Consider the following 24,508-nt stretch of genomic DNA (forward strand, 5'->3'; position numbering starts at 1 on the left):
GGCATGGTCCCTGCCCCTGGGCCGTTATAATAAGGCGGGAAGGGGGTTTTTACTTCTGAGAATAAGAAGAGTTTTGCTCCAGTGACGTTTGGCCCTACAGTAGAATGATTATCTACTTCTGAACAGGGCAAGCCTTGGCAGGGTGACCCACAAGGCTGGGCTTGGATCACAAAGAATGGAAAGGCTGGGGAAAGGGTGGATCTCTCTGCTGTCTGTTTGGGGGACTGCTCCAACTGCTGGTCTCATCTAGGGAATTCGACTTCCTGGACCATAAACATATAGGCTCCTTAGTTCTCAAGCATTAGCATTAAAATTTAGAAAAGAAAAGAAATGATGAGGTTATTTCCAGTTTCCTTTGTATCTTCTTTCTCTCACTCTTTTCCCTCTGAATAATCTGAAGTTATAAGAGTATTTTTCTTTGTTCCTCTCTGCCCAGAGACCTTGGACATGGGGTGGTTTTCTATATATTTTTTTAATTTTATTTATTTCTTTGACAGAGACACAGAGAGAGAGGGAACACAAGCAGGGGGAGTGGGAGAGGGAGAAGCAGGCCTCCCGCAGAGTGGGGAGCCCAATGCGGGGCTCGATCCCAGGACCCTGGGATCATGACCTGAGCCGCTGAAGGCAGACACTTAATGACTGAGCCACCCAGGTGCCCCATGGGGTGGTTTTCTATTAACTGGAATGTTTTCTCATGTAATACGAAGAAAACGTAACATCAGTGTGATTAGAAACACAGCTTGCATGATTTATCTTGGATCATACAGGTTTTGCCTTTCTTTTTTATTTGTGTTCTGTTTCTCTACTCCTGTATAATTGATGTTCATAATGATTTTGTGTGGACATTGCAAGCAGTTAAGCTTTTCATTTATTTCAAGAGTGCTTACCTTTACTCAGGGAGCATAGTTATAGTAGCTGCTTTATTTTATTTTATTTTTTGGAGAGGAGGAAGTTCCTAAAGAAAAACATTTTACTTTTTTTTTTTTTGAGAGAGAGAGAGAGAGAGCTCGCATGTGTGAGAGGCAGGGAGGGGGCAGAGGGAGAGAAGAGAAGAGAGAGAAAATCTTAAGCAGGCTCCATGCCCAGTGAGGAGCTGGACATGGGGTCTCTCTCATGACCCTGAGATCATGACCTGAGCCAAAATCAAGAGTCAGACGCTTAACCAACTGAGCCACCCAGGCACCCAAGAAAAAAATTTTAATATTGAAGAATTTTTTTTTCCCATTTCATTGATGAATTTGGGTGCACTTTGCATACATTTCCTATCATGAGTCCCAGAACACATTGGCCTGCAGTTTCAACCATGTAATAGCTGCTTTAAAAGTCTTTGTGTGCTATTCCAACATCTGGGTCACTTTAGGATTGACATCTATGGATTGTCTTTTCTCTGGAGAAGTGATTAGAATTTCTGTGTTCTTTGGAACACACTGTGGACATATTAAGTATCATATTGGGAGACTCGAGGTCCTGTTAAAATCATCTGGAAAGTGATGGTTTTTCTTTTTTGCTGTTTTAGCAGGTGGTCAACCTGCTAAGTCCAGATCACAAGTTGGGTTTCCCTTTTGGTGGATGATGACTCCAATGTCAGTTCCATCTCTCAGTCTTGGCTGGGCATCTTTGGATTTGTCCCACACATGGGCCACCTGGTTGGCAGTCTGGGAGGTGGGCTGTGGTTTTATATAATAATTCAGTTCCCAAAGCCTCTGCTGTCTTGCTTGGGGTCAGTCCGAGGCATGTGCATCTGAGGGGGGTGAGCCTGGGACTTGTGTGGATTTATACACAGCATTGGTGGATTTGCTTCTCTACCTCTCTTTGCTCTGAGATTCCCCTCACTCTTTGGGTGGCCGGGACCACTCTTCTTGGTTCTTTGGCCAGAACAACGAGGTGTGTCGTAGGAGTTTTCTCTTGCCTGTATCAGAGGTGTACTGGGAGGTCAGAGGTGTACTTTCACGGAAGACTGGGAGAGAAAACCAGGAAACCCACTCTTGGATGAGTGGCTTCTTTAGGTTTTTGACTTCCCCACACAGCACGCTTGTGCTTACACTTTGGAATCTTCGGGTAGTTGCTTTTTCCTCTGGTCCCAAGTTTTTTAGTTTTTTATCAGTCAGAGAAAGGTCAGTCCTAGTGCCTAATTCCATCTTGGCTGGCACCAGATGTTGGCAATTCAGTTTTGTTTACTACTTTATTTAGACAGAAGCACCATCCCTAGTTAATCAGCTCTACCTCTCTGTTTAACCTCCCTTTGGACCATTGGTCTGTGCTTACTTTGTATTTCCTGATAAGAGATGCTAGATGATGCTTAATGCATGCTTATTTTTTTTTAAAGATTTATTTATGTATTAGAGAGAGAGAGAATGGGGTAAAGGGCAGAGGGAGGGGGGAAGAGAGGATCTCCAACAGACTCCCCTCAGAGCAGGGAGCCTGATGTGGGGCTCGATCCCATGACCCTGAGAGCATGACCTGAGCTGAAATCAAGAGTTGGATGCTCAACCGACTGAGCCACCCATGTGCCCCAATGCATGCTTATTTTTTATTGCCTAATTTGTTGAGACTATAGTAGAATGTTTTAGATGGCTTTCAGCTGTAAAAACAGATTTAAAATGTTTCATTTAGAAGAACTCTCACCTTTTTTTTTTTTGAGAGAGAGAGAGAGAACGCGTGCGCGTACATGAGTAGAGGGGGGGCAGAGGGAGGGAGAGAGGGAGAGAGAATCTTAAGTAGGCTCCATGCCCAGCGAGGAGCCCAATGTGGGGCTCGGTCTCACCACTCTGAGATCATGACCTGATTCAAAATCAAGAGTTAGACACTGAACTGACTGAGCCATCCAGGCACCTCCAAAGAACTCTCACTTTTAAACAAAAATTTCATTTAACCAGAATATTTCAGTTATTTAAGGTTTTGTTTTTTAAATTTTGAAATAATTACAGATTCACAAGACATTGTATAGAGGAAGTATGTGGCCTTCACCTAGTTTCCCCTAATGGTTGCCTCTTAAATAATTATAGTAAATTATCAGAGCCAGGAATTTGACATTTTCTTTATATGTATAAAAACATTTTTTGTATATGTATAGTTCAAAGTTTTAGCAGGCTAATACATCGCAAAAAAGCTGATCATGAGAAATAACCACTTCCCTGATGAGTGTATGAACCTAATAACTCTTCTTACTGATAAAGTTCCTTAAGATACCTTTTCACTTGCTCACTATGTATTTAACTTGGTGGATTTAAAGGAATGTACTAGGATGACCTGAAAAGTTTAACTGATCACGTTAAGAGAAAGATCATGATGTTGGAAAAAGTGTCCTTGAGCTCTGGCCCTGAGAATCTCGATTTTCTGACCCGGTCCCACTGTCTGATGACCCCCTGCCCAACATGCCACCGTGTCTCCCTTGCCTCCATTTTGTCTGCATCCTCTGAGGCTGAGCACGTCTGCACTCTCCACCTAGACAATGGGGAGGGGTACCCTCTCACCTCTGAACTCTTTTCCTGAACTTCCGCAGGGACAGCTCCCAAAAGAGGAGGCAGGGAAGAACTGAGGGCAAGAATTGAGTGGAATGAGGCAGGAGCAAGGCCTTCATTCTTTGGCCAGGTAATTGGGGGTGGGGAGAACAGTGGAGCAGGGTCGAATGGTCTGGGATGAGGGACCTGCACAGGTCTTCAGGTGGAAGAGAGCCAGAGTGACGGGCACGTTGAAGACTGCTGTGTCCTCGAGGCATCTGATGGAAGGGGCTAGCATAGTTAAGTCTGACATGTGTTTTCTCTAGTCCACATTGTGGTATTGTTCCCTAATTTGCATCGTGGTCCCATTCTCATCTCCATCTTATTGCGGTTGTATGAGTTTCTGCATTCTAGATTAAAGTTTATTTTGTCATTCACTCATTCAGTATTTTTCCACTGAGCACCTTTTACCTTTCAGGCAGTGTTCTAGGCACTGAGGATATAGCAGTAAACAAGATAAGCAAAACTTTCAGCCCTCCTGAAGCTTAGGTTCTGGTGGGGAAGGATAGAGAATAAAAAATTTAAGTAAGTGAAATATATTGTCTGTTACAGTTGTGATAAAGGCTAAGGAGGAAAAGAAAAACAAGAGGGGTAAGGATTGAGCTCTGTGGGAGGGGCTGTCATTTTGGAGAGGTCAAGAAAGGTCACCCTGAGGGGTGCCTGGGTGGCTCAGTTGGTTAAGCCACTGCCTTCGGCTCAGGTCATGATCCTGGAGTCCCGGGATCGAGTCCCGCATCAGGCTCCCTGCTCGGCGGGGAGTCTGCTTCTCCCTCTGACCCTCCCCCTTCTCATGCTCTCTCTCTCTCTATCTCATTCTCTCTCTCAAATAAATAAATAAAATCTTTTTTAAAAAAAAAAAAGGTCACCCTGAGAAGGCAATATTTGAGTCAAAATCAGAACAAACTGGAATGTCAGCGAGGCAGTGAAGGAGGGTTGCTGGCAGAAAGAAGAGCATGGGCAAAGGCCCTGGGGCAAGCTCGGGTAGCCAGAACTTAGACCTTTGAAAAGAAAGTATGAGCAGCCAGACTTGAGGTCTAAATACTGAGGGTTGTTCTTGTGATAAAATCTTGCCCAATACTTCCTGCCTAATCCCCCTCCTGCTAAGTGCTCCCTGAAAACGCAAGTTATTTGGAACCACTAACATGCTACATAAGGAAGTGAGAGTTTTAATGAGTTTAAAACTGGTGACGGTTTCCAGCTAGAGTTTGAGTGCTCACTCTTATTCTGATGCTCTTCTTCTTAATTTCTGTCCTGGTTTTTGCATTTCAGTCTGACCTTAATCTCTCTTCTCTCATCTCGCGACAGTGTGATGATTGTGTTGGTGAGGTACTACTGATCACCCACCTTTTGTTTTTGTTCCTAAAATGCATGACTGTTGACTGACTCCTTGCCTGGAGTAGAACGCTTCCAGCTTCCGTAGAGGCTACCGAAGAATTGAAAGCCGCTTTCTACCCAGAAGTTGCTTCCTGAGTTCCTTTCTTGACCAACTCCAAAAGTTGCCTCTGAGAATCATATGATGTGTGACCCAGTACGGAATATTCCAGTATGGGAATAGCTTACCGTCTGATGCCTGTATGAGTTACCTCCAAACTCACTGGAACATGAAATGGAGGTTTTTTTTTCCCTTCCTATTGCCACCGATTTTGTTTCAGCAAAGTTGTGCTCATCAGAGTTGATGGTGTGTTTTAGACTGAATAGTGAGATAATAGAATGATTCTGGATCAATGTGAAGGTGTATCAGACTCACAGGAACAGAGTGGGTGCAGGTGTAAATTACGAACTGGGTTTTTTTTGTTTGCAATAAAAATCAATGATGGGGTTAAACAGAATAGGGAGGTATTCAGATGATGGAAGTAGCTGACATTTTACCTTCATACAGGAAAAGGATTAGAACTTCCAATTCACCAACGTTCTGGGGGTTGCCTGTGGGGCAGAAGTTGCCCCGGAAAGGGGAGATGGTGTCTGTCGCATGCCTCAAGCAATTTTAATTTTTCATGTTTCTGTTATTTCTCAGTCCCCCACCATTGCCAGATGGGCCCTTGTGATTCTCACCGACCTTTCAGGAAAAGCTTTCACATTAAGGGGTATTTCAGCAGGTCCCTAGAAACTGATCTTTCTTAACTTGCTTCAGACTTCCTGCCGACTCTGCTTAGGTCATCCCCTGAGAATTTCTCTTGGTAGGATTTAGGAGATTTGGCACTCATCTCTAAATTCTAGTTCTGAAGATAAAAATGGCTCCTTTCCTACCTTGGCCGGCTGAAAAGAATTCTGCTACTAAAAATGCTATTAATGTAACAGGCCCATCAGAGTGATGCATTGGGTGCTGTAAGTCTTGAAGGTTGGGGCCATTTCCTTTAGGAAACCTCTCCTGAGGCTTTTAACTTAATTGCTTTTCTGTTGGCAGAAACAAGCCTCACCAAAAATGTGTTGTTGGGAATATGCCTGTCAATTTATATTTGCAAACTTTTGATACATAGGCTAAGAGGAGGGTCCTCCTCGTGGGCGTGAGGGCACAGTTTTGCTTTTACACGCGGTTTCTTCCACCATCATTCTTTCCTTCTTTTAAACTTAAGCCTGTGTGATTCTTAACGTGGAACTATGGTTAACACTTGTTCTAAGCTTTTTATTATTTCTTGGCAAAACATATAGATACATAGACACATCCAGGTATCTTAATGTGTACTTAAAAAGATCAAGAGCTCTAAGGAATTGGCCATGGCCTTTAGTTATTGAAATGCTTATTTATTGGGGTGACTGAGTGGCACCATTGGTTAAGCGTTGAACTCTTGGTTTTGGCTCAGGTCGTGATCCCTGGGTCATGAGATCGAGCCCCTGTTGGGCTCTCTCTCTCTCTCTCTCCCCCTCTGCCCCTCCCACTCATGTGTGTGCTCTCTTTTTCTAAAATAAATAAATACATCTTTAAAAAAATAGAAATGCTTATTTTACTTTCAAAACGTAGCACACGATATTCTTCAGAATATAGATCACATAAATGGTTGTGTATGGACAGTTGATGTTTTTCTTTTCCCTCTAGTGAGTTGAGGTTTTTTTGTTTTTTTGTTTTTTTTTTTCTTTGCTTCTTAAAGATGCCAGCCAGAGAGGCATGAGCTTATTAACTGCTTTGAAATATACTTGCTGCCAGGAAAAAGGAGATTCTCCTTCTTGGAAAGTTGCCTCTGAGAATCATATGATGTGTGACCCAGTACGGAATATTCCAGTATGGGAATAGCTTACCGTCTGATGCCTGTATGAGTTACCTCCAAACTCACTGGAACATGAAATGGAGGTTTTTTTTTCCCTTCCTATTGCCACCGATTTTGTTTCAGCAAAGTTGTGCTCATCAGAGTTGATGGTGTGTTTTAGACTGAATAGTGAGATAATAGAATGATTCTGGATCAATGTGAAGGTGTATCAGAGTCCAGGGCATTTCAAATTCTGTCGTGGTCATAGTCAATTCATTCTATTTCCCCCTTGGTGCCTTTCACAGTTTCATTGTCTACCTTCCCTGGCCACAATATCAGTTTCTCAAGAGTAGGGAATGTCTCTTTTGTTCACTGTTGTATCTCTGGCTTCTAGAACATGGTAGGTGCTCAGTATGGATTTTCTGAATGGATGACTATGTAGGTGGTTGGAAGCATCAGCTCAGGAATGTGCCCAGCTACTATATTTTCCCTCTTTTCCTTTCTGGCCACTTTTTTTTTTTTTTTTAAAGATTTTATTCATTTATTTGACAGAGAGAGAGAGAGAGAGAACAAGTAGGCAGAGAGGCAGGCAGAGGGAGAGGGAGAAGCAGGCTTCCCACTGAGCAGGGAGCCCGATGCGGGGCTCGATCCCAGGACCCCGGGATCATGACCTGAGCCGAAGGCAGCGGCTTAACCGAGTGAGCCACCCAGGTGCTCCTCTTTCTGGCCACTTTTATGCGTGTATCTTAAGTGCATACAATTGGAATGGTATAGAGAAAGAACAGAGGAAGGAGAAGAGGCTAAGAGAGTCACAGTTGCTGAGCTTTGAAAGTCTTCCTCTTCATTGTGGGTAACAGTCACCAGGTCAGGGAGAGAGACTGGAAAATGTGAAGGAAGGACTTGAATTAACCTGGGTAGCCCCAAAAGGCTGAATCACATTTAGTGGTTTCATAATGTGAATTTCTGTTTGCAGGGCACTCTGTACCAGATTAATGTTCTCAGTTTGGATTTGCTCCCAGAAATAAACCCATTAGTCTGGTGCTAAGCAGAGAGCGGGGTTTCTATTTTGTTTTGCCCATCTCCGTCTCCCCTCCTCCCACTTCACGCCCCCTCCGAAACACCAAAAGTTAAGGTTTTCAAATGCTGTGGAATGTAATTGAATTTCAGGTAAAAGCCCGTTTTCTTTTTGACTTGGATGAACTAGGAAGAGTTGATCGGACTTAACCTCTTGAGTGTTTCCAGTTTTAATTGATTTTGAAATATAGATGGAGTCCGAATCAAACAAACATTGGGAGGGAGGGAAGGAGGCTATCAAATGTGCCTCTAAGTTTTGTGACGCTTTTTGAAATCCATATTATTTCCAACAGAAAGTCCGTTTGTGCTTTCAGGGTTTTCAGTGTCCGGAGAGGAACAGATTTTTGTTAAGTATAGAGTTTAGGAAGGAACCACAAGGGTTAGCCCTATGAAGGCAGCACGGCAGTGGGCCCCATGGGCAGCTACCCTCTGGGCCGAGACAAGTTTAATTCTCTACTTACCTTACTTGGGTTCTTATTTCACATCTCGGGAGGGCCAGTCTCAGGGGATGATGTTAGTTCTCACCTGCCAGCCTGTAAGAGCCCAAGCACCTGCCAGGTGGGCAGAGGGTGGTACCCTGACACCTGCCAAGCCCTCTGCCCACCCTGCACCCTGAGCTCTTTCTGTTAAACTACCCATTGGTGACTCACTTATCCCCTCCTCTCCCCCACCTCCCCCATGCTGCAGACCATAAAACCATGGGAAACGCAGAAAGTCAAAATGTAGAGCATGAGTTTTATGGAGAAAAGCATGCCAGCCTGGGGCGCAAGCACACGTCACGCTCCCTGCGCCTGTCGCACAAGGCACGGCGGACGAGGCACACATCCTCGGGGAAGGTGATCCACAGGAACTCCGAAGTGAGCACGCGATCCAGCAGCACGCCCAGCATCCCCCAGTCCCTGGCCGAAAATGGCCTGGAGCCCTTCTCCCAGGAGGGCACCCTAGAGGACTTCGGCAGCCCCATTTGGGTGGACCGAGTGGATATGGGCCTGAGACCTGTGTCGTACACCGATTCTTCTGTCCCTCCCAGCGTCGACAGCAGCATCGTCCTCACAGCCGCGTCTGTGCGAAGCATGCCAGACTCGGAGGAGAGCCGGCTTTACGGGGATGACGCTACGTATTTGGCTGACGGCGGCAGGGGGCAGCCTCCCTATACATCCAATGGGCCCACTTTCATGGAGACGGCGAGCTTTAAGAAGAAACGCTCCAAATCTGCAGACATCTGGCGGGAGGACAGCCTGGAATTCTCACTCTCCGATCTGAGCCAAGAACATTTAACAAGCAACGAAGAGATCTTGGGTTCCACCGAAGAGAAAGACTGCGAGGAGGCTCGGGGGATGGAACCCCGGGTGAGCCCCCGGCAGCTCAGCACCTGTCAGCGTGCCAATTCCCTGGGTGACTTGTACGCTCAGAAAAACTCTGGGGTGACGGCAAACGGGGGACCCAGGAGCAAATTTGCAGGCTACTGTCGGAATCTGGTGTCTGATATTCCTGATCTTGCAAACCATAAGATGCCACCAGCTGCTGCCGAAGAGTCTCTTCCGTACAGTAATTATAACACACTTCCCTGTAGGAAATCTCACTGTCTTTCCGAAGGGGCCGCCAACCCACAGATTAGCCATAGCAACAGCATGCAAGGCAGAAGAGCAAAAACAACTCAGGTAAAGTGATCGAAATCTGTTTCAATATTTCGGAAATGGTGCATGACTGGAAGTGCATGATTTTGCCCCTACAAGATTCCCATCTTCTAGTCGGTCTTACCCCGTGTGCCTGGAGGCTTCTGCAGCTCGTGCTGCTTCCCCGAGGATTTGCCTCGGCTCTGCTTCGCCCCTCTTCCAGTTCGGTGGCTAGGGGTGGGATTAAGGAAAGAGTGTGTGTGTGTGTGTGTGTGTGTGTGTGTGTGTGTGTGTGTGTGTGTTGGGGGGGTTGATGTGGTAGGAGTGAGAATAAAGCTGAGAAGTTCATACTAGGGAATTACTGCTTCTCCAACTCAGCTCTTGAAGAGCATCTCGCTTACGCTCAGCCTACTTCCTCTGCCTGGACAGATGGGCAGGGTGGGTTGTGGACTCCTGGAGTATCTTTCCAGTGCCGCAGGTGGGAAGAGAGGTTAGTCGGAAGCTCCTTTGAGGAGGCATCTTTGATTCAGGGCGGGCTCTGGCCATTGGTCAGCTTCTCTCGGAGGTTGGCAGGCTTCCTGCCTTACCAGGAGCCATTTCAATTTCCTGTTCCTTGCGATGCTGGCCAGCCCTGTCTCTGGAGGGGGTGTAGCGGAAGGAATAACATGGGCGGGTTCCAGTTCCTACTTTGCAGCCAACTCGTTGTCTGACCTTGGGCAAACCCTGACTTCTAGTTGCTCCTCTGAAAAAATGGGAGTAAAAAGGCTCAACTTGCTTGCTCCGGGGTCTAGAGCAGGAGAGAGTGGGTGTGAACGCATTTTTCAAGGGGGATTTTTTGCAAGTGCGTTGCTAATGGAAAAGAGGACTCATCACCTTCATTGGTAATGATACTCCCAGGAGCCTAAGAGCCCGTTATGCACTCCTGCATGCCTTCGTCCTTTTCTGGTCCTGCTGTTCCCTGTTGCCGAGTTCTGGGCGTCCTGGCTTGTGTTGAGGATGGGTTCATGGTTTGCAACACATTGCTTCAGATCAGAAGTCCAGATCAAGCCCATTTGCCTTGAAAGGCATGTTAGCCGCCAGGGTGACCAGCTAACAGCGCGGTGGTCAGTGGGAAAGCGGCAGGTACCCTCCGGCCTGACCGGGCCGGGGGGGATGGGGATGGTACGGCTCCAGTACAAGCCGAACAGGCATTTCGAGGTTAAGTTCTCTCAGAAAGCGGGTCTAAATATAATGGGCAGATGGTGGGAAACCCAAGCAGGGGGCAAAGAAAATTGGCATTAGACTGTCCATGTTTTTGCTGGAGAGCAGAGTTTTAAAATTGCCCAAATCTCAGGTTTCTAATTTTGTGTTGGAATTTTAAATTCTCATGTACAAGTCATCAGGGGAGAGTGTTTTTGTTTCTTCTACTACTACTGTAGATTTCTGTATTAGAATAATGAAAACTTTCTGTGTGTTCCTCCTAGTTTATATGGGTTAAAGGGAACCGTGTTTGACCTCTCCCCTCCTTTTCTTTCCAAAATTATGTTTAACTGCGATAAAAATACACATAACATTTACTGTCTTGACCATTTCGAAGTGTGTAGTTCAGTGGCCTTAAGTACATCCACACTGTTGTGCACCCATCACCACCGTCCATCCCCAGAACTCTTTCCATCTTGAAAAACTGAAACTCGGTCCCTATTAATCAACAACCTCTCACCCCCCTGCCCCCAGCCCTACCCCTACCCCGCCCCTGGCAATCCCCATTCTGTTTTCTGTCTCCATGAATTTGACTACTCTAGGGACCTCCTATAAGGGGAATCAAGTAATATTTGTCTTCTTTTGACTGGCTTATTTCCCTTAGCATAATTTCCTCAAGGTTCATCCATGTTGTAGCCAGGATTTCCTTCTTTTTTAAGGCTGAATAACATTCCAGTGTATGTGTATGCCACAATTTTCTTTTACCAGTTCATCTGTTGGAGGGCAGGTTTTGCTGATGGTGTCCAAGCCAGGCATCATGCGTGGCTCCAACCCTTTCTCACCTGGGTGACTTTGGGCAAAAAACTGTTGGATGGGAATAATAAATAAGGCCTTTCGAGAAAATGGAATGAAGTAACACAGTGCCTGGTCCTTTGGAAGCAGCCGGTAGGGGAGAATTCGTTAGTCATTGCCATGTTCCTTATTAGTGGTGGTATAGGAGTTGAGGACCCGGGGTGGTTTGGTGTTTCTATCAAAGTCTTGTGTCTTAGAAACAGAGTTGTTAAAAAGGTTGACTCTGCGTCTGAGGAGGTGAGCGCGAAGATGCATCTAGATGCACACCTCGATTTTTTACCCCTTTTCTGGGGCGAGATTTACTGATGGGAATGACAGAATAACCCCGCTGTGGTCCTTTCGCCCACCCTGGGGTGGGGGGGGGGGGCTACTCCTCACTGTCAGCTTGGTAAGTGGAGAGACGGGTGAGATAGGTGACCTGTCCTGTAATCTGAAAGGGGCTAAAGGCTCTGTCTTGAAGGCATGGCCAGAATGGCGTTGCAGGGCTGATACGAACAGGGGGGCTCCTGGCCTTCAGGATTCAGAGACGGGTGCATTGATATAGATGGTGGAGAAAGGAACATCACCTGTGACTGTCCCTCTTACCTGGAACAATGCCACGTAGGACATTTTTTTTTTTTTAAGAGGGAGTGGGGGGCGGGGCAGAGGGAGAGAGAGAATCTTTTTTTTTTTTTTAAAGATTTTATTTATTTATTTGAGAGAGAGAGACAGAGAGAGAGAGAGCACATGAGAGGGGGGAGGGTCAGAGGGAGAAGCAGACTCCCCGCTGAGCAGGGAGCCCGATGCGGGACTCGATCCAGGGACTCCAGGATCATGACCTGAGCCGAAGGCAGTCGCTTAACCAACTGAGCCACCCAGGCGCCCGAGAGAGAGAATCTTAAGCGGACTCCACGCTGAGCACGGAGCCTGACGCGGGGCTCGATCCCACGATCCTGAGATCGTGACCTGAGCCGAAATCAAGAGTTGGACGCTTCACTGACTGCGCCACCCAGGTGCCCCATGTTAGCACATATTCTGTGAGATCTAAGAGGGTACCTGGCTGTATTCTGGCTCCCCAGCTCCATGCCGCCCTCCCCCTGCTGGGGGACAGCTGGACCTCTGCTTCAGCCCACCCCCCACTGATGGGGATTAGAGTCACGGCTGACTCCACCCAGAAGAGAGGGGCAGAGCAGTTTTCTCCTACAGAGCCAGTGCCACTCGCAATGTGAGTGCGAGCTCTCACGTGTCATTGTTACACGAAATTTCCGTCTTTGGCTTGCCGCCTTCTAAAATTGTTAATATATGGAAGTGAGATCATCTAAATGTGGTGTCTCAGAAAGTCACTGCCTAGGCAGCTTAATGTAATGCAGAGCACAACGGACTCAGAATCCGAAGTCCATTTACATCCTGGCCAGCTCCTCACTGACCGGTGACCTTGGGCAAGTCACTCCGTCTTGCGTGCCCCGCAGGCTCCTTCTCTGTCCAGGGCGAGGGACACCAGCCTCTGACAGGGCCTGTAGGGGGACCAAGAGGGCACCCTGCATGGAAGCCTTTTGCGGAGTCTATAAAATGAACGGAAGAATTATTTTCGTATTGACTTTATATGTTGAGTGAGGATCTTTAATGACTTGAAACAAACTCCAGAATTATGCACAACACTATCCATCCACCCACGCTTCCCAGTCTAAGTTTGGCATGTTCATCCAACGCGATTTCTTGAGAACCCACTATGTTCCAAACAGTGTATTTTAGGAGACAGTGGGTGTGGAAGCTTCCTTGAAAAGAATTCTTTTTTTGTTCTTTTTTTGTTGTTGTTGTTGTGGTAAAAGTTTCTGACCCAGGGGATCTCTTCAGCGAGCTTGGATCAGAGATGTTAAAGTTCCCTCATCTGTCCTGGTGACGCAGTTGAATCTATAACTGTCAGCAATTTTACTCCCCAGAAAAAGAGTTCTGGCAGACATGTGGCCCCCAGAGCATGGCCTCTGAGCCTGGGATAAAATACGTTTTATCTGAAACAATGTGAATAACTTCATTTGATTTGAAAATGATCGAAAAAGAGTTTTTGACCGTTTTTCCTGTTTTTGTATTTGTTCAGTAGTTGGACATGTTACCAAAACACAAGGCACTGGAGTTCACATGTAGGTTTTAAAAAGTGACACGTAGTACATGTCTGCCACACAGTGAGGGCTGAGGAATTATTTAACTCGTGTGTGCACACGCACACACACACAGTGTCCATAAAAATTTGTGTTGAGAGTCAGTTTGGTATTCACTTGTTGGGAGGGTTTACCCATACCACTTAAAGCAGAGTTTACTTGCATTGATTTCTGTAGAAAGATGGAGTAGATTGCCCCTTGATTTAGTGGATGCATTATTGGTCTTTTGGACTGAACTTTACTGTCTCAATAGTCCCATGGTTAACAGACAGAGTTGGGGCAGCCTGCTGTCATGTAAAGACATTCTGAAACGCAGCAGAGCCGAGCTTGTCAGTCTGAGCCCTGTTTTCTGTTGCTTATGTAACCTGGATGGATCTCGGTGCCTCTTTAATGAGGCTACTGTGAGTCCCACACGGGAGTGAGTACGAAGCTCCTGGCACACTGTCTTGCCCATAGTAGAAGCTCAGTCAGTCATGGTTATTAGTTGTGATGGGACTAGTTTGGCTTCATATTTTAGAGCTCAGCCCTCCTGTATCTCAGACTTCCAGTGGCTGAGGTGGAAAGAGAAAACCGCCAACTGATGGAGCGTCCTGTAGCCAGGTGCTGTGTTTCAAAGGGAAGCTTTGGCTTGGGGCCATTGTGCAGGACTTGTGAGGAGAGCTTCATTCATCCACTTAGGAGATGAGAGAATGGGAGCAGCTCTTAGCAGGAATAAGTCAAGGAACCACAGCCTTGAGACAGCGAGGGGCCCCTGCTCAGAGCCCCTTGTGGAGATGTGACACTGTTGATGGGTTTGTGTGTTTGTGCAATTCCTGATCACTTCCGTGTTCCCAGAAATCCTTCACACCGTAGCGTATGGAGTCGGAACGACATAAGGCAGAGCTGTCCATCAGAGCTTCTGGCCTCTGTGGGCCACCAACATATTCCTGTCAGCCTGATTTCCAGCTCACAGGTCACCTCTCTGTCCAGCCCCCCCTCACTTTGAGTGTCTCTAAAGAGATGAGGCGACAAGGTGTCACAACTGGATTAAAATCCAGGTCTCCTGACTCACTGACCAGGGTCATTCTTTGGAAGCCCACACCCCCACACTGTGCTGCCTCTTCATTCCCAGAGTTCAACTCACGTGTCCTCAGATCTGAAGATCAAAATCCTCAGTTCTGGTACAGAAGCGAGAAAAGGGTGATTGGCTGAAAAGAACGTAGGAATGTCCACTACCGTAGCCCGAGACAGTGGTTCCTGAGAGAGGTGTCCACGCAGCTTTAGAAGAAAGCCTAGCTTTCTTGTTTGGAAAAGCAAGTCATAGAGTCCATGATTTCAGCAACGAGGGGGTGCAGCATTGTCAGAAGAGGATCTTGAGTTCCTAGCAAAATTGTGTTGGTTTTTTAAAATTTTGTTTTGTTTTACACTTAGCTTAAATGGCTCAGGAATAAGTATGTTCCCTGAGCTGAAAACTGACATCAGCATCCAAGAGATTCTTAAACCTTTGGTCACAGACTCCTTTGAGAATTGAATGAAAAATTTGGGCCCTTTCCTTAGATAAACACATGGACCACCCTTCTGCATTCAATTTCAGGGGCTCCGTGGGTTCCCCGAAGTCCATCTAGAAGCTTTTGGTTAATAACCTCAGGTTAATTCTTCATGAAACAACATATTTTCACCTAAATTTTTTTTTTTAAATCCCTCTCTTCCTTCCCTTCTAAACTTCAGACTGTTTGATGCTTTTTTTTTGCTTTCCCCTTGATCTTCCTTTTTCTGGCATCTAAGTCAAGCAATGAGATAATTGTTTTGAAAGCAAGCCCATCCATTTTCAGCAGGAGTATCTGCCTCTTTGCCAGGATCTTCTTTTGGGGAGTGGGAAGGTGAGTAGGTAGTTGAGGGGTGGTTCTGTTGGTAGTTTCAGACCCCTTTATACTTGTAAAAAGTACGGCGGGCTCCCAAAGGGCTTCTGTTTATGTGGGTTATCACTATAAATATTTATCACACTAGAAATTGAAACAGGAAAACAAAAAAGCATTTGTTGATTCATTTTAAAATAGCACCAATAAACCCTTATATGTTCATACAAATAACTGTTTATTTAAATTTTTTTATTTTCTAAAATTTAAAAATTAGTGAGGAGAGAGGTGTTATTTTATATTTTGCAAATCTCTACGATTTCTGGCACATAGGAGACCCTAGAGTCTCCTATCTGCTTCTGTATTCACTCTAGTTATATGCTCTTTTGGTTGGACTCTAGGGGGAAAATGTGGCCTCACCTAGGTAGTTGGAAAAGGGAGGGCCTTAGGGCCCCCCTGAAATTACCTAAGGATTCCTGGTCCACACTTTGAGAGCTGCCCATTTATGCTCATACAGGCTGGCAAAGTTTAGGCCTTCGAAATTCACATTTTTAGTTTAGTGCTTGAAGAGGGGAACATCTGTGTGCCTTGATGAAAATGCTGGTTTCCTAGCATCACTGAGGAGGAAGAAGGGCTGGAATTGGGAACTTTAGAGCCCTTCTAGCCAGCCTGCTCTGGAGGCCTAAGAGGGCTTCCATGAAGCCAAGGCAGAACTTAGGAAACAGCCGACAGGCTTTTCGTCGTCCTTTGGACCCAGTTTGCTTTGGACGACTGTTGACAGATTATCTAATATGGCCCATAGGACAGCCCATCATGCCTTTCTTACTTTTTCTACTAAAGAAAATGATTTAAATTAACTCTGGTTATATCCATAAACGACATAATAAAACTGGATTGTTTGAAGATTGCAAAGTTTAGCTTGACAGGACTAATTCGTCAGCTCAACCATAGTTGAGTGTGAGCTGAACCTGGAAATGAGTAAACCTTTAAATCAAACTAAAACATGATCCATGAGAAACCGTTCTCCTTGTTTGGAGATTATGGTGGAAAATGAACAGCAGTTCATTCACACAAAGGTGGGTTTATTTTTCTTTTTCTTTCTTTCTTTCCTTCTTTCTTTCTTTCTTTCTTTTTCTTTCTTTCTTTCTTTTTCTTTATAAATAAAGATTTTATTCATTTGAGAGAGAGCATCTGTGCGTGCATGCACACGCACGCGAGTGGGGGGAGGGGCAGAGGGAGAGGGATAGCAGGGAGCCCCAACGTGGGGCTCCATCCCAGGACCCCGGGATCATGACCTGAGCCGAAGGCAGGTCCTTAACTGATGGAGCCACCCATTCACCTTGCAAAGTGGGTTTATTTTTCTGAAGTGTCTTGCCTGCTCCATGCCAGACACTGTTCTTAGCGCTTTGGGATGTGTCAACAGAAAAAGATCCCTGAGCTTACGGAGCTAGTTTGGGGTGAAATGGGGGTATGTATGCAAAAAAACAATGAGCGTAATAAGCACTTGCTTGACATGCTATGGAAAAAAGAGCAGGGCAAGGCAGATAAGGCAATGGGGGATGCGGGAGGCAATTCGAGATAGGGTGGTCAGGCTTGGCCCCCTTGAGAGGGCAGACTCTCCCTTGAGAGGGAGTGGGCCATTGATTTGGAAGATGGGAGTGTGCCCTGTGTGTTTGAGGCAAAGCAAGAGGCCAGTGTGTCTGGCGCAGAGTTGGGGTGCGGGAACAAGATGCTGCAGAGAAGTTGGCTCAGCAATCGGAGGAGGGAAAGAAGTCTTTTAGTCGTGGAAAGGAGGGACGTGAGCTGAGCCTTAAAGGATAAGTATTCTTGGAAGCAGGAACGGTTGGGAGCATGCGCTCCCATTGCACTGACTGGTAGGTCCATCCAGTGCTCCAGTGTGAAGGCTGGACACCGGCAGGGGGCTTTGCAAGGCAGGCTGAGGAGCCTTCCACATGGCTCCTGGGAGATCTACCTAGCAGCGGTGGGCAGGGTGCATTGAGGAAGGATGAGGGAAGAGAGCTTGTTGCTGAACCATGGGTGTGGCTCTGAGAAAGGAAGACAAGAACCCTTGGGACAATGTGATAGATACATCGTGGGTAGTGAGGAAGAGAAGGATGACTACAAGGTTTGAGGCACCTACAGAGAAAAACAGATGAAAAGAGAGAAGATGATTCATTAACTTAGACGTTGGCAGTCCCCAGTCTGGAGTTACCTGAAGCAACATTTCAAGCATTTGCCAGCTTACTTCTGACTCCCTTTTTAGCAACAGTAAGAACTTCGGGTCGAGAGAAATTTTGAGTCACTCCCATTGGGGATCATTAGAGAAGAAGGGAAGACGTGTTGAAAACATAAAAAGGCATGGAAATTTTGTCTTGGGAAAGGAAGAAGGGGGAAATAGAGCTGGGTTTTAGAAATGCCTCAAATGGAGTTGGGACATGTGCAAGGGGGGTGATAGTGGGAGACCCAGTGGGTAGAATTTACAAACTTCAGAATTCGAAATGCAAAAAAGCACTGGACATTTGGGGAGAGAGAAAGAAAAAAAAAAAAGCTTCATAATGATGGAAAAGTAACACTGCGATACTTCTAGCAAATCAGGAATGGCAATTATTATAATAGTGCCCAGTAGTTATTAATCAACAGTGTAGCAAAATATCACCATTTTGGGGCGCCTGGGTGGCTCAGTCAGTTAAGCATCTGCCTTTGGCTAGGTCACGATCCCAGGATCCTGGGATCAATCCCTGCGTCAGACTCCTTGCTCAGTGGGGAGCCTGCTTTTCCCTCTCCCTCTGTCTGCTGCTCCCCCTGCTTGTGCTCTGTCAAATAAATAAAATCTTAAAAAAAAAAAAGAAAATATCACCGTTTTCTTAGGTTATGATGCTGTTTTGTGAATGTGAAGTTTAAATCCTTAAAAGAGAATTTCATTGGCTCGCACCAGCCTTCGTCGGCCTGTTTTCCCCAGTTTCCTCAGCAGCAACCTTCCATGTTAGTGACGCTAGTGAGCGGGGTCAGGCAGTGCCTTCTCTCCTTGGGCCGAGATGAAAATAAGGCTGAAGGTGGAAATGACAGTAATCATAGTTAATGCTTTTGAGTGGGTACTATGTGCTGGGCACAGTTCTAGAAGCCTTTGTTGGGCTAACTCAATTTCACAGCATCTTAGGGAGTGTTTTAAAGAGTTGATAACTGTTGTTATCCCCATTTTACAGGTTGGGAAACTGAGGCACAGAGTGGTTTAGAGTAACTTCCCTAGGATCGATATTGACCATACTGAGATTACCAAGGGAGAGTATACTAAGAGTATATCAAGTATACCAAGGAGAGAACATTGGGAGCCAAAGACAGTATTCATGTGTGTGCATGTGTGTGGGAGGGGGTACTTAACAATTTTGGGGATAAGAAGATGATAAACCAGGGGAGGAGTAATTTAGAATTTAACAAGGCAAAAATTGTTCTAATGCAGAGCTTCTGCAGGTTGAAATTTCCTCAACCCACTGAAAGTCCATGAACTCTCTCTATTAAGCTTCTCTATATAGGTATATGAAAGCAAAGCTGGATTCATCAGGGAAATTAAACAAAGTAACCAATGAAATAGTTTCTAATTGCATTCGACTTACAACTACAAATGGCCGATTGATCTTTCTGTCCTTGAACTGTCCCGGGGCCCTTGGCCTGTGTGGCTCATTACCTTTTCAAAACTGTGTTCACCTATCATTAACACAGAAAACCTGTCCCTCAGAGTATTTGTAAGTTGCCCAGCAAAGCATCTGGAGTCCTGCCACAATGTATCGTTAGCCCCCATTCATGCCCCCGGACCGTTCAGTTTGCCAAGGCAGTGAGAACGGGCTTCACATTTGCCGCCTGCCTCCTCCGTTTTAGCACCGGAGCTCATGTGAGCATTTGTGGTCCTGCTCTGATGACTGATCACTCTTGTCTAGCAGCTGAGGCATGCTTTGGGCGACAGCTGGCCACTTGAGCATCCAGGAGGAAAGTGCGTACTTTCCTGCTGGGAATCTGCCAATGCCATGGAAACTGGTGAGTGCTCTAAAAATCTGGCTTGGGAGGATGTGCCCGGAGAGACCAGGCTTTAAGAGCCTCTCTATCCCATGAATGTTGTATATAATCGGAAGCCTCTTCAGGGGAGTGTTTCTAACACGGAGAGTGTCTTTTGAGTAATTTCCAGGAAATCTCTAACTGGGTCATGCATCATGTTGGGAGACACTTCTCTGTGTAGCTAGGGCCTTACGTTTCCCTTGATCTCCTCTGACTTTTGAGTTAGAACTCAGTATGTGATTAAATACTAGGACCTGTCAGGTGCTAAGATACCTCGCTCAGTATGAAGGAACATACTTTGCATTTGCCACAGACACTACTGAGGCTCCCGTGAGAGGCTTCCCCGGGGTTGGTTTTTGGATTCCTTGCTGCTGGGAAGAGTGGGGGAGGTTCTCCGGGGCTTCTGAGCATGGGGAGAATCCGTTTGCTCAGGTGCCAAGTGTCCTCGAGAGAGCGGTGGGGAAGAGGCGGAGCCCCCTGGAACGATGACCACCAGGAATGTTCTCGTGGCAGTGGTGGCCTTTCTTCTGAGCTGCTGGGAGGTGCATTGCAGTGATAGGCATCCTGACATCTGCGAGTGATGGGCGTTTAGGATGCAGCCTTAGAGGGATGGATGCCTGCTCTTTTCATGGTGTGAACCCAGTGAGCACAGGGTGACGTATGGGAAATGTGGAATTGCTATGCTGTACGCTTGAAACTAACGGAACACTGTGTGTTAACTAACTGGCATGAAAATAAAAACAAAGAACAAAGTGTGAACCCAGAGCCTCTGTGTCAGAGTATCTGGCTTTGGTTTGTACTAGAGATCCTGAGACCCTGTAAATCTGCATTTCTTGTGTGGCGCTTAGGCATTTGGGTAAATGGTTCTACAGATGATTCTTTCCCACACTAACGTTGGAGGTGGCGGGTGCATGCGAGCCTCTCGTTGACCGTTCCGGTGTTGAATAGCGCCTCTGGTTAGGTAGTCCTCATTTCCCATGATGCTAGAGCCCAGGGCCTCTGGGTATTTGGGACGTTGCAAGCTTCATGACCAAATTGGGGCTGGGGCTGGGCAACGCACATGTTTCCCAACAGGCTGGGTGACATATCAGTGGGGGACGTCTAGCACTGAGCCTGCTTAGCCACCTGTGGAGACAAGGTGGAGTCGGCTTAGATAATAGATCCAGAGCATTCCCCAGCGGTTACACGGGTTGTGTGCTTCAAGGGTATGGAAGCTCAGCTAGGGCCAGCAGGCCTCTTACCCGGAGTAATCAGGTCTTTGCTCAAGTCAGTGGCCATCCCAGAGTTGAGCACACAGAGCCTGGGCCATGGCAAGATTATAGCAGCACAAGCAGATGTTGAGGTCTGGCAGAGAGGTGAGTGTCTACCAAGGCCTTAACTCTTAGTTTCTATAGAGGCCCCAGGGTATTCTGTAGAGGGGTAAATGGTTTGTGGGAAAGTCAGAGGCTGTTAAGACACATGCTCTTGAGGGTTTGGCCAGTCTCGTCTCTGTGTGTTTCCTTCCTCTTTCATCTCCTCCTTCCCTTTATCTCCACTTTGAGATTTGAGCTCTTTGCCTGGCAAGTCAAGGCAGATAGATAGTCCCCTAGCTTTTGCTGGGAAAACCTAGAAAGGGCCTTGTTGACAAAAAAGGGTAAGGCATGGGGTAGACAGAACCTGGCCAGGTGCTCCTTGCAACTGAGCAGTGGGGCTGCCATATAATAGTTGGAAAGGTGGATTCCGACTCCCAGTCGGCCACCAGCCAGGCTTGTGACTTTCTGAGCCCCAGTGTCCTCAGCCATTAATCAAGGGGATGGCTTTGCAAGGTTCCCTCCTATTCTAGAGCTCTGGGAATTATAAGATGCCTTGAGTCCATTCTTTCCCTTGTTCTGAGGTCTTTCTCTTATGGACCAGGGAGGTTACCGGCATAGCTTCTCTCTCCCTGTCTTAAACGGAGACGCTTCTCACCTCTTTGCATTTTAGAGGGGAACTTGAAACTGATGCCTTCATTTCTTCCAGGGAAAGACTGAGACACATGAAAATGAATCCAGATGTTTAGGAAATTCACACACTCTTCATCTCCCTCGACTCACGGTTGTCTTGAATCATCATTTGGGGCAAAGTTACTTATTGTCTTATTGACTTGATCAATGTCCCTGCCAGGAGAAATGGGAGTTCTTAACCATGTTTTCCTCTCTGTATAGAGAATTTTTACCCACTGGATCTGGGTCCTTCATGACCCCGGTGGGACGGCAGATGGCAGAGCGATGGGATGAGCAGTTACGGGGCTGTGCCCCCGAGCCGCACCCACAGTTTCTTTAAGCCCCTCGAAATCCCAGGGGTCTGAACTCCATCGGAAATGCGGTTGGTCCTCTGAAGCTGTCTTAACTACTTCCTGCTGCTGTCTTCCCTCCTTGCTTTTTCTTTTCTTTCTTTTTTTAAGAACAGTTTTAGATAATAGGGAGGGCTCCCAGTTAACCTTGAACACCTGGCTGAGGTAGTATTGGCCAGCTTCATCTACTGTGAAATTACTCATTTTCCTCCCTTTGCATACTGTTCTCTTTGTTGTTGGTTTTTTTGTTTGTTTGTTTTGAAGGTGCACAATGTAATGATTTAATATATGTATACATTGTGAGGTGATTACCACAATCAAGTTAATTAACACATCCATCACCTCACATAATTACCTTTTTTTGTGTGTATGGTGAAAACACTTAAGATCTACTCCCTTAGCAAATTTCAAATATACAATGCAGTATTAATTATATCCACAATGCTGCACATTAGATTCCTAGAACTTATTAGCTTCTTTTTTAAGATTTTATTTATTTATTTGAGAGAGAGAGAGAGAGCATGAGTGGGGGGAGAGGGAGAAGCAGACTCCTCGCTGAGCAGGGAGCCTGATGCAGGGCTCGATCCCAGGACCCTGGGATCATGACCGGAGCCAAAGGCAGACCCTTAACTGACTGAGCTACCCAGGTGCCCCTAGAACTTATTAACTTTATAACTGAAAGTTGGTACCCTTTGACCACCATCTCGCCATTTCCCACCCCCCACCCCCCCCAGCCCGACAACCACTGTCCCACTCTCTGTTCTGTGAATTCAACATTTTTGGATTCTACATATAAGTGAATCATGCAGCATTTGTCTTTCTGTGTCGCCTCTTGCTTGTCACATCTGTCTATGCCCATCTTTTAGTCGTTCACTTAGTATCTCTTCATGACGAAGGTGAAGTGAAGTTTGAGGCCCTCACTTTGAACTGACCAAGTGAGATGCTTAGAGATACGGGCACAGCACCTGTCTGGGCCTTGTGCAGGACAGTGTCAGTTTGTGGCTTGGTTCATTCTGCCCCATTGCCTCTCAGCAAATATTTGAGCCCAAAGCACTCATTTTTATGCCAACCCAGAATAGTCTGTTTTTACATTTTCGTACCATAATTGAATGGTTGTATGACTGAAGGCTCAAAAAGTGGTTAAATCCCCAAACTGTGTATTACTTTGCCATCTCCTATGTCAGACCCATGTTCCTGTTCTCTTTCATTGAGAAAAATCAGTCTAATTTCTTATCCATAAGACCGTTAAGCTGGCCTATCCAATATTGCTGTCATTATCCCTCCTTGATTACTACCATTATTTAATTATTGTTTATGGATATGCCTGTAGCACTTTAGAGCAATTAAGCTTCTGATTTAAGAACAGACATGTGTTCCGGAAATGTTCAACTTGAGAGTAGGGACAGTGCTTTGTAACTTCCAAATGTTTTTAAACTGGGAATTGATACCCCCTGCATGGTGGCAGTTGCCCTAAGCTGTCACTTGGCCCAGGGGCAGTGAGTAACTTGCTTCAGGCTCCTAGCATCCCGGCTTTGAAAGGGCAAGGTAATTGGAGAGTCTGCCTTGGAGCTGTGGGCCCCACAGACTTATTTAGCTCAATGCAGAGTGAGAGGCTGCTTGTTTTCAAGAAGTGAAGCTGATTACAGTATGAGGACTCTTGCCTATTCGTGGGACCTGGGTCCTTGCTGGGTGAGTGGGTGAGGCGGTGTGCTAGTTATCATTTTAGTGGCCACATTATAAAACAGACTCTTAACCAGGCTATTTATTTATTTATTTATAAGAAAGGGTATTAGCTGCAAAGACCTTGTTATCCATTTTAACCCCCTACCCCTGCAACAGCTAATCAGCCTGCAGAATTTCACGGCGTTTTGGGCAGGCTGATGAGGAAAAGGGTGTTGAGCTCTGTCAGCATGGCCGTGGGAGAATCTATAGCTGATTTGCCAGTTAGTTAATTATCTAAGTCCGATAAATGATAAGCTCTTGGAAGTGTTCCTTGTTTTTTAATATATATTTCTTGAACGTTCCAGGTCGTTGGCATTCATGCCAGGGCGGCTTCATGGTTTTACCCAAGCCACTGTGCGGGCAAGTTGGGTTTGTGTGGGTCCGGGGGTTGAGGAGGAATTGGTCTGGGACAGGGCAGGAGCAGCAGTGCCCTGTGGGTCCCCTGCAGCTCTGCCGGCTACACAGTCCCCGGCTTACTTTTCTGCGTGATGCCTGTCCTCCTTTTCTCCCTTTCTGCTCCCAAGGATGTTAATGCCGGCGAGGGCAGTGAGTTTGCGGACAGTGGGATCGAAGGGGCCGCCACCGACACGGACCTCCTGTCCAGACGGTCCAATGCCACCAACTCCAGCTACTCGCCCCCCACTGGCCGCGCCTTCGTGGGCAGCGACAGCGGCAGCAGCTCCACTGGGGATGCGGCCCGCCAGGGAGTGTACGAGAATTTCCGGCGGGAGCTGGAGATGAGCACCACCAACAGCGAGAGCCTGGAGGAGGCGGGCTCGGCGCATAGCGATGAGCAGAGCAGCGGCACCCTGAGCTCCCCGGGCCAGTCAGACATACTGCTCACGGCCGCGCAGGGCACGGTGCGCAAGGCCGGGGCTCTGGCCGTCAAGAACTTCCTGGTGCACAAGAAGAACAAGAAGGTGGAGTCGGCCACCCGGCGGAAGTGGAAGCACTACTGGGTGTCCTTGAAAGGTAAGGGGAGGGAGCGCTCGTCGCCCCGTGCGTGATGCGCCATGGTGCACCTTGCGCGCCATGGTGCACCTTGCGCGCCATGG

General features: G+C 46.6%; 1 protein-coding gene across 2 annotated transcripts in view; it reads left to right on the forward strand.

Moving 5' to 3' along the window:
- Positions 1 to 24,508, forward strand: part of TIAM1 (TIAM Rac1 associated GEF 1) — a 194,242-nt gene that overhangs the window by 55,582 nt on the left and 114,152 nt on the right. For both annotated transcript variants that reach the window (XM_021678087.2, XM_021678088.2), the window contains exons 3-4: positions 8,444 to 9,417; positions 23,978 to 24,425. In XM_021678087.2, coding sequence (XP_021533762.2) covers positions 8,455 to 9,417; positions 23,978 to 24,425 — 1,411 coding nt within the window. In that variant the 5' untranslated portion in view covers positions 8,444 to 8,454. The remainder of the gene's footprint in view (positions 1 to 8,443; positions 9,418 to 23,977; positions 24,426 to 24,508) is intronic.

Source organism: Neomonachus schauinslandi, chromosome 1 (assembly GCF_002201575.2).
Source record: "Neomonachus schauinslandi chromosome 1, ASM220157v2, whole genome shotgun sequence".
NCBI lineage: Eukaryota > Metazoa > Chordata > Mammalia > Carnivora > Phocidae > Neomonachus > Neomonachus schauinslandi.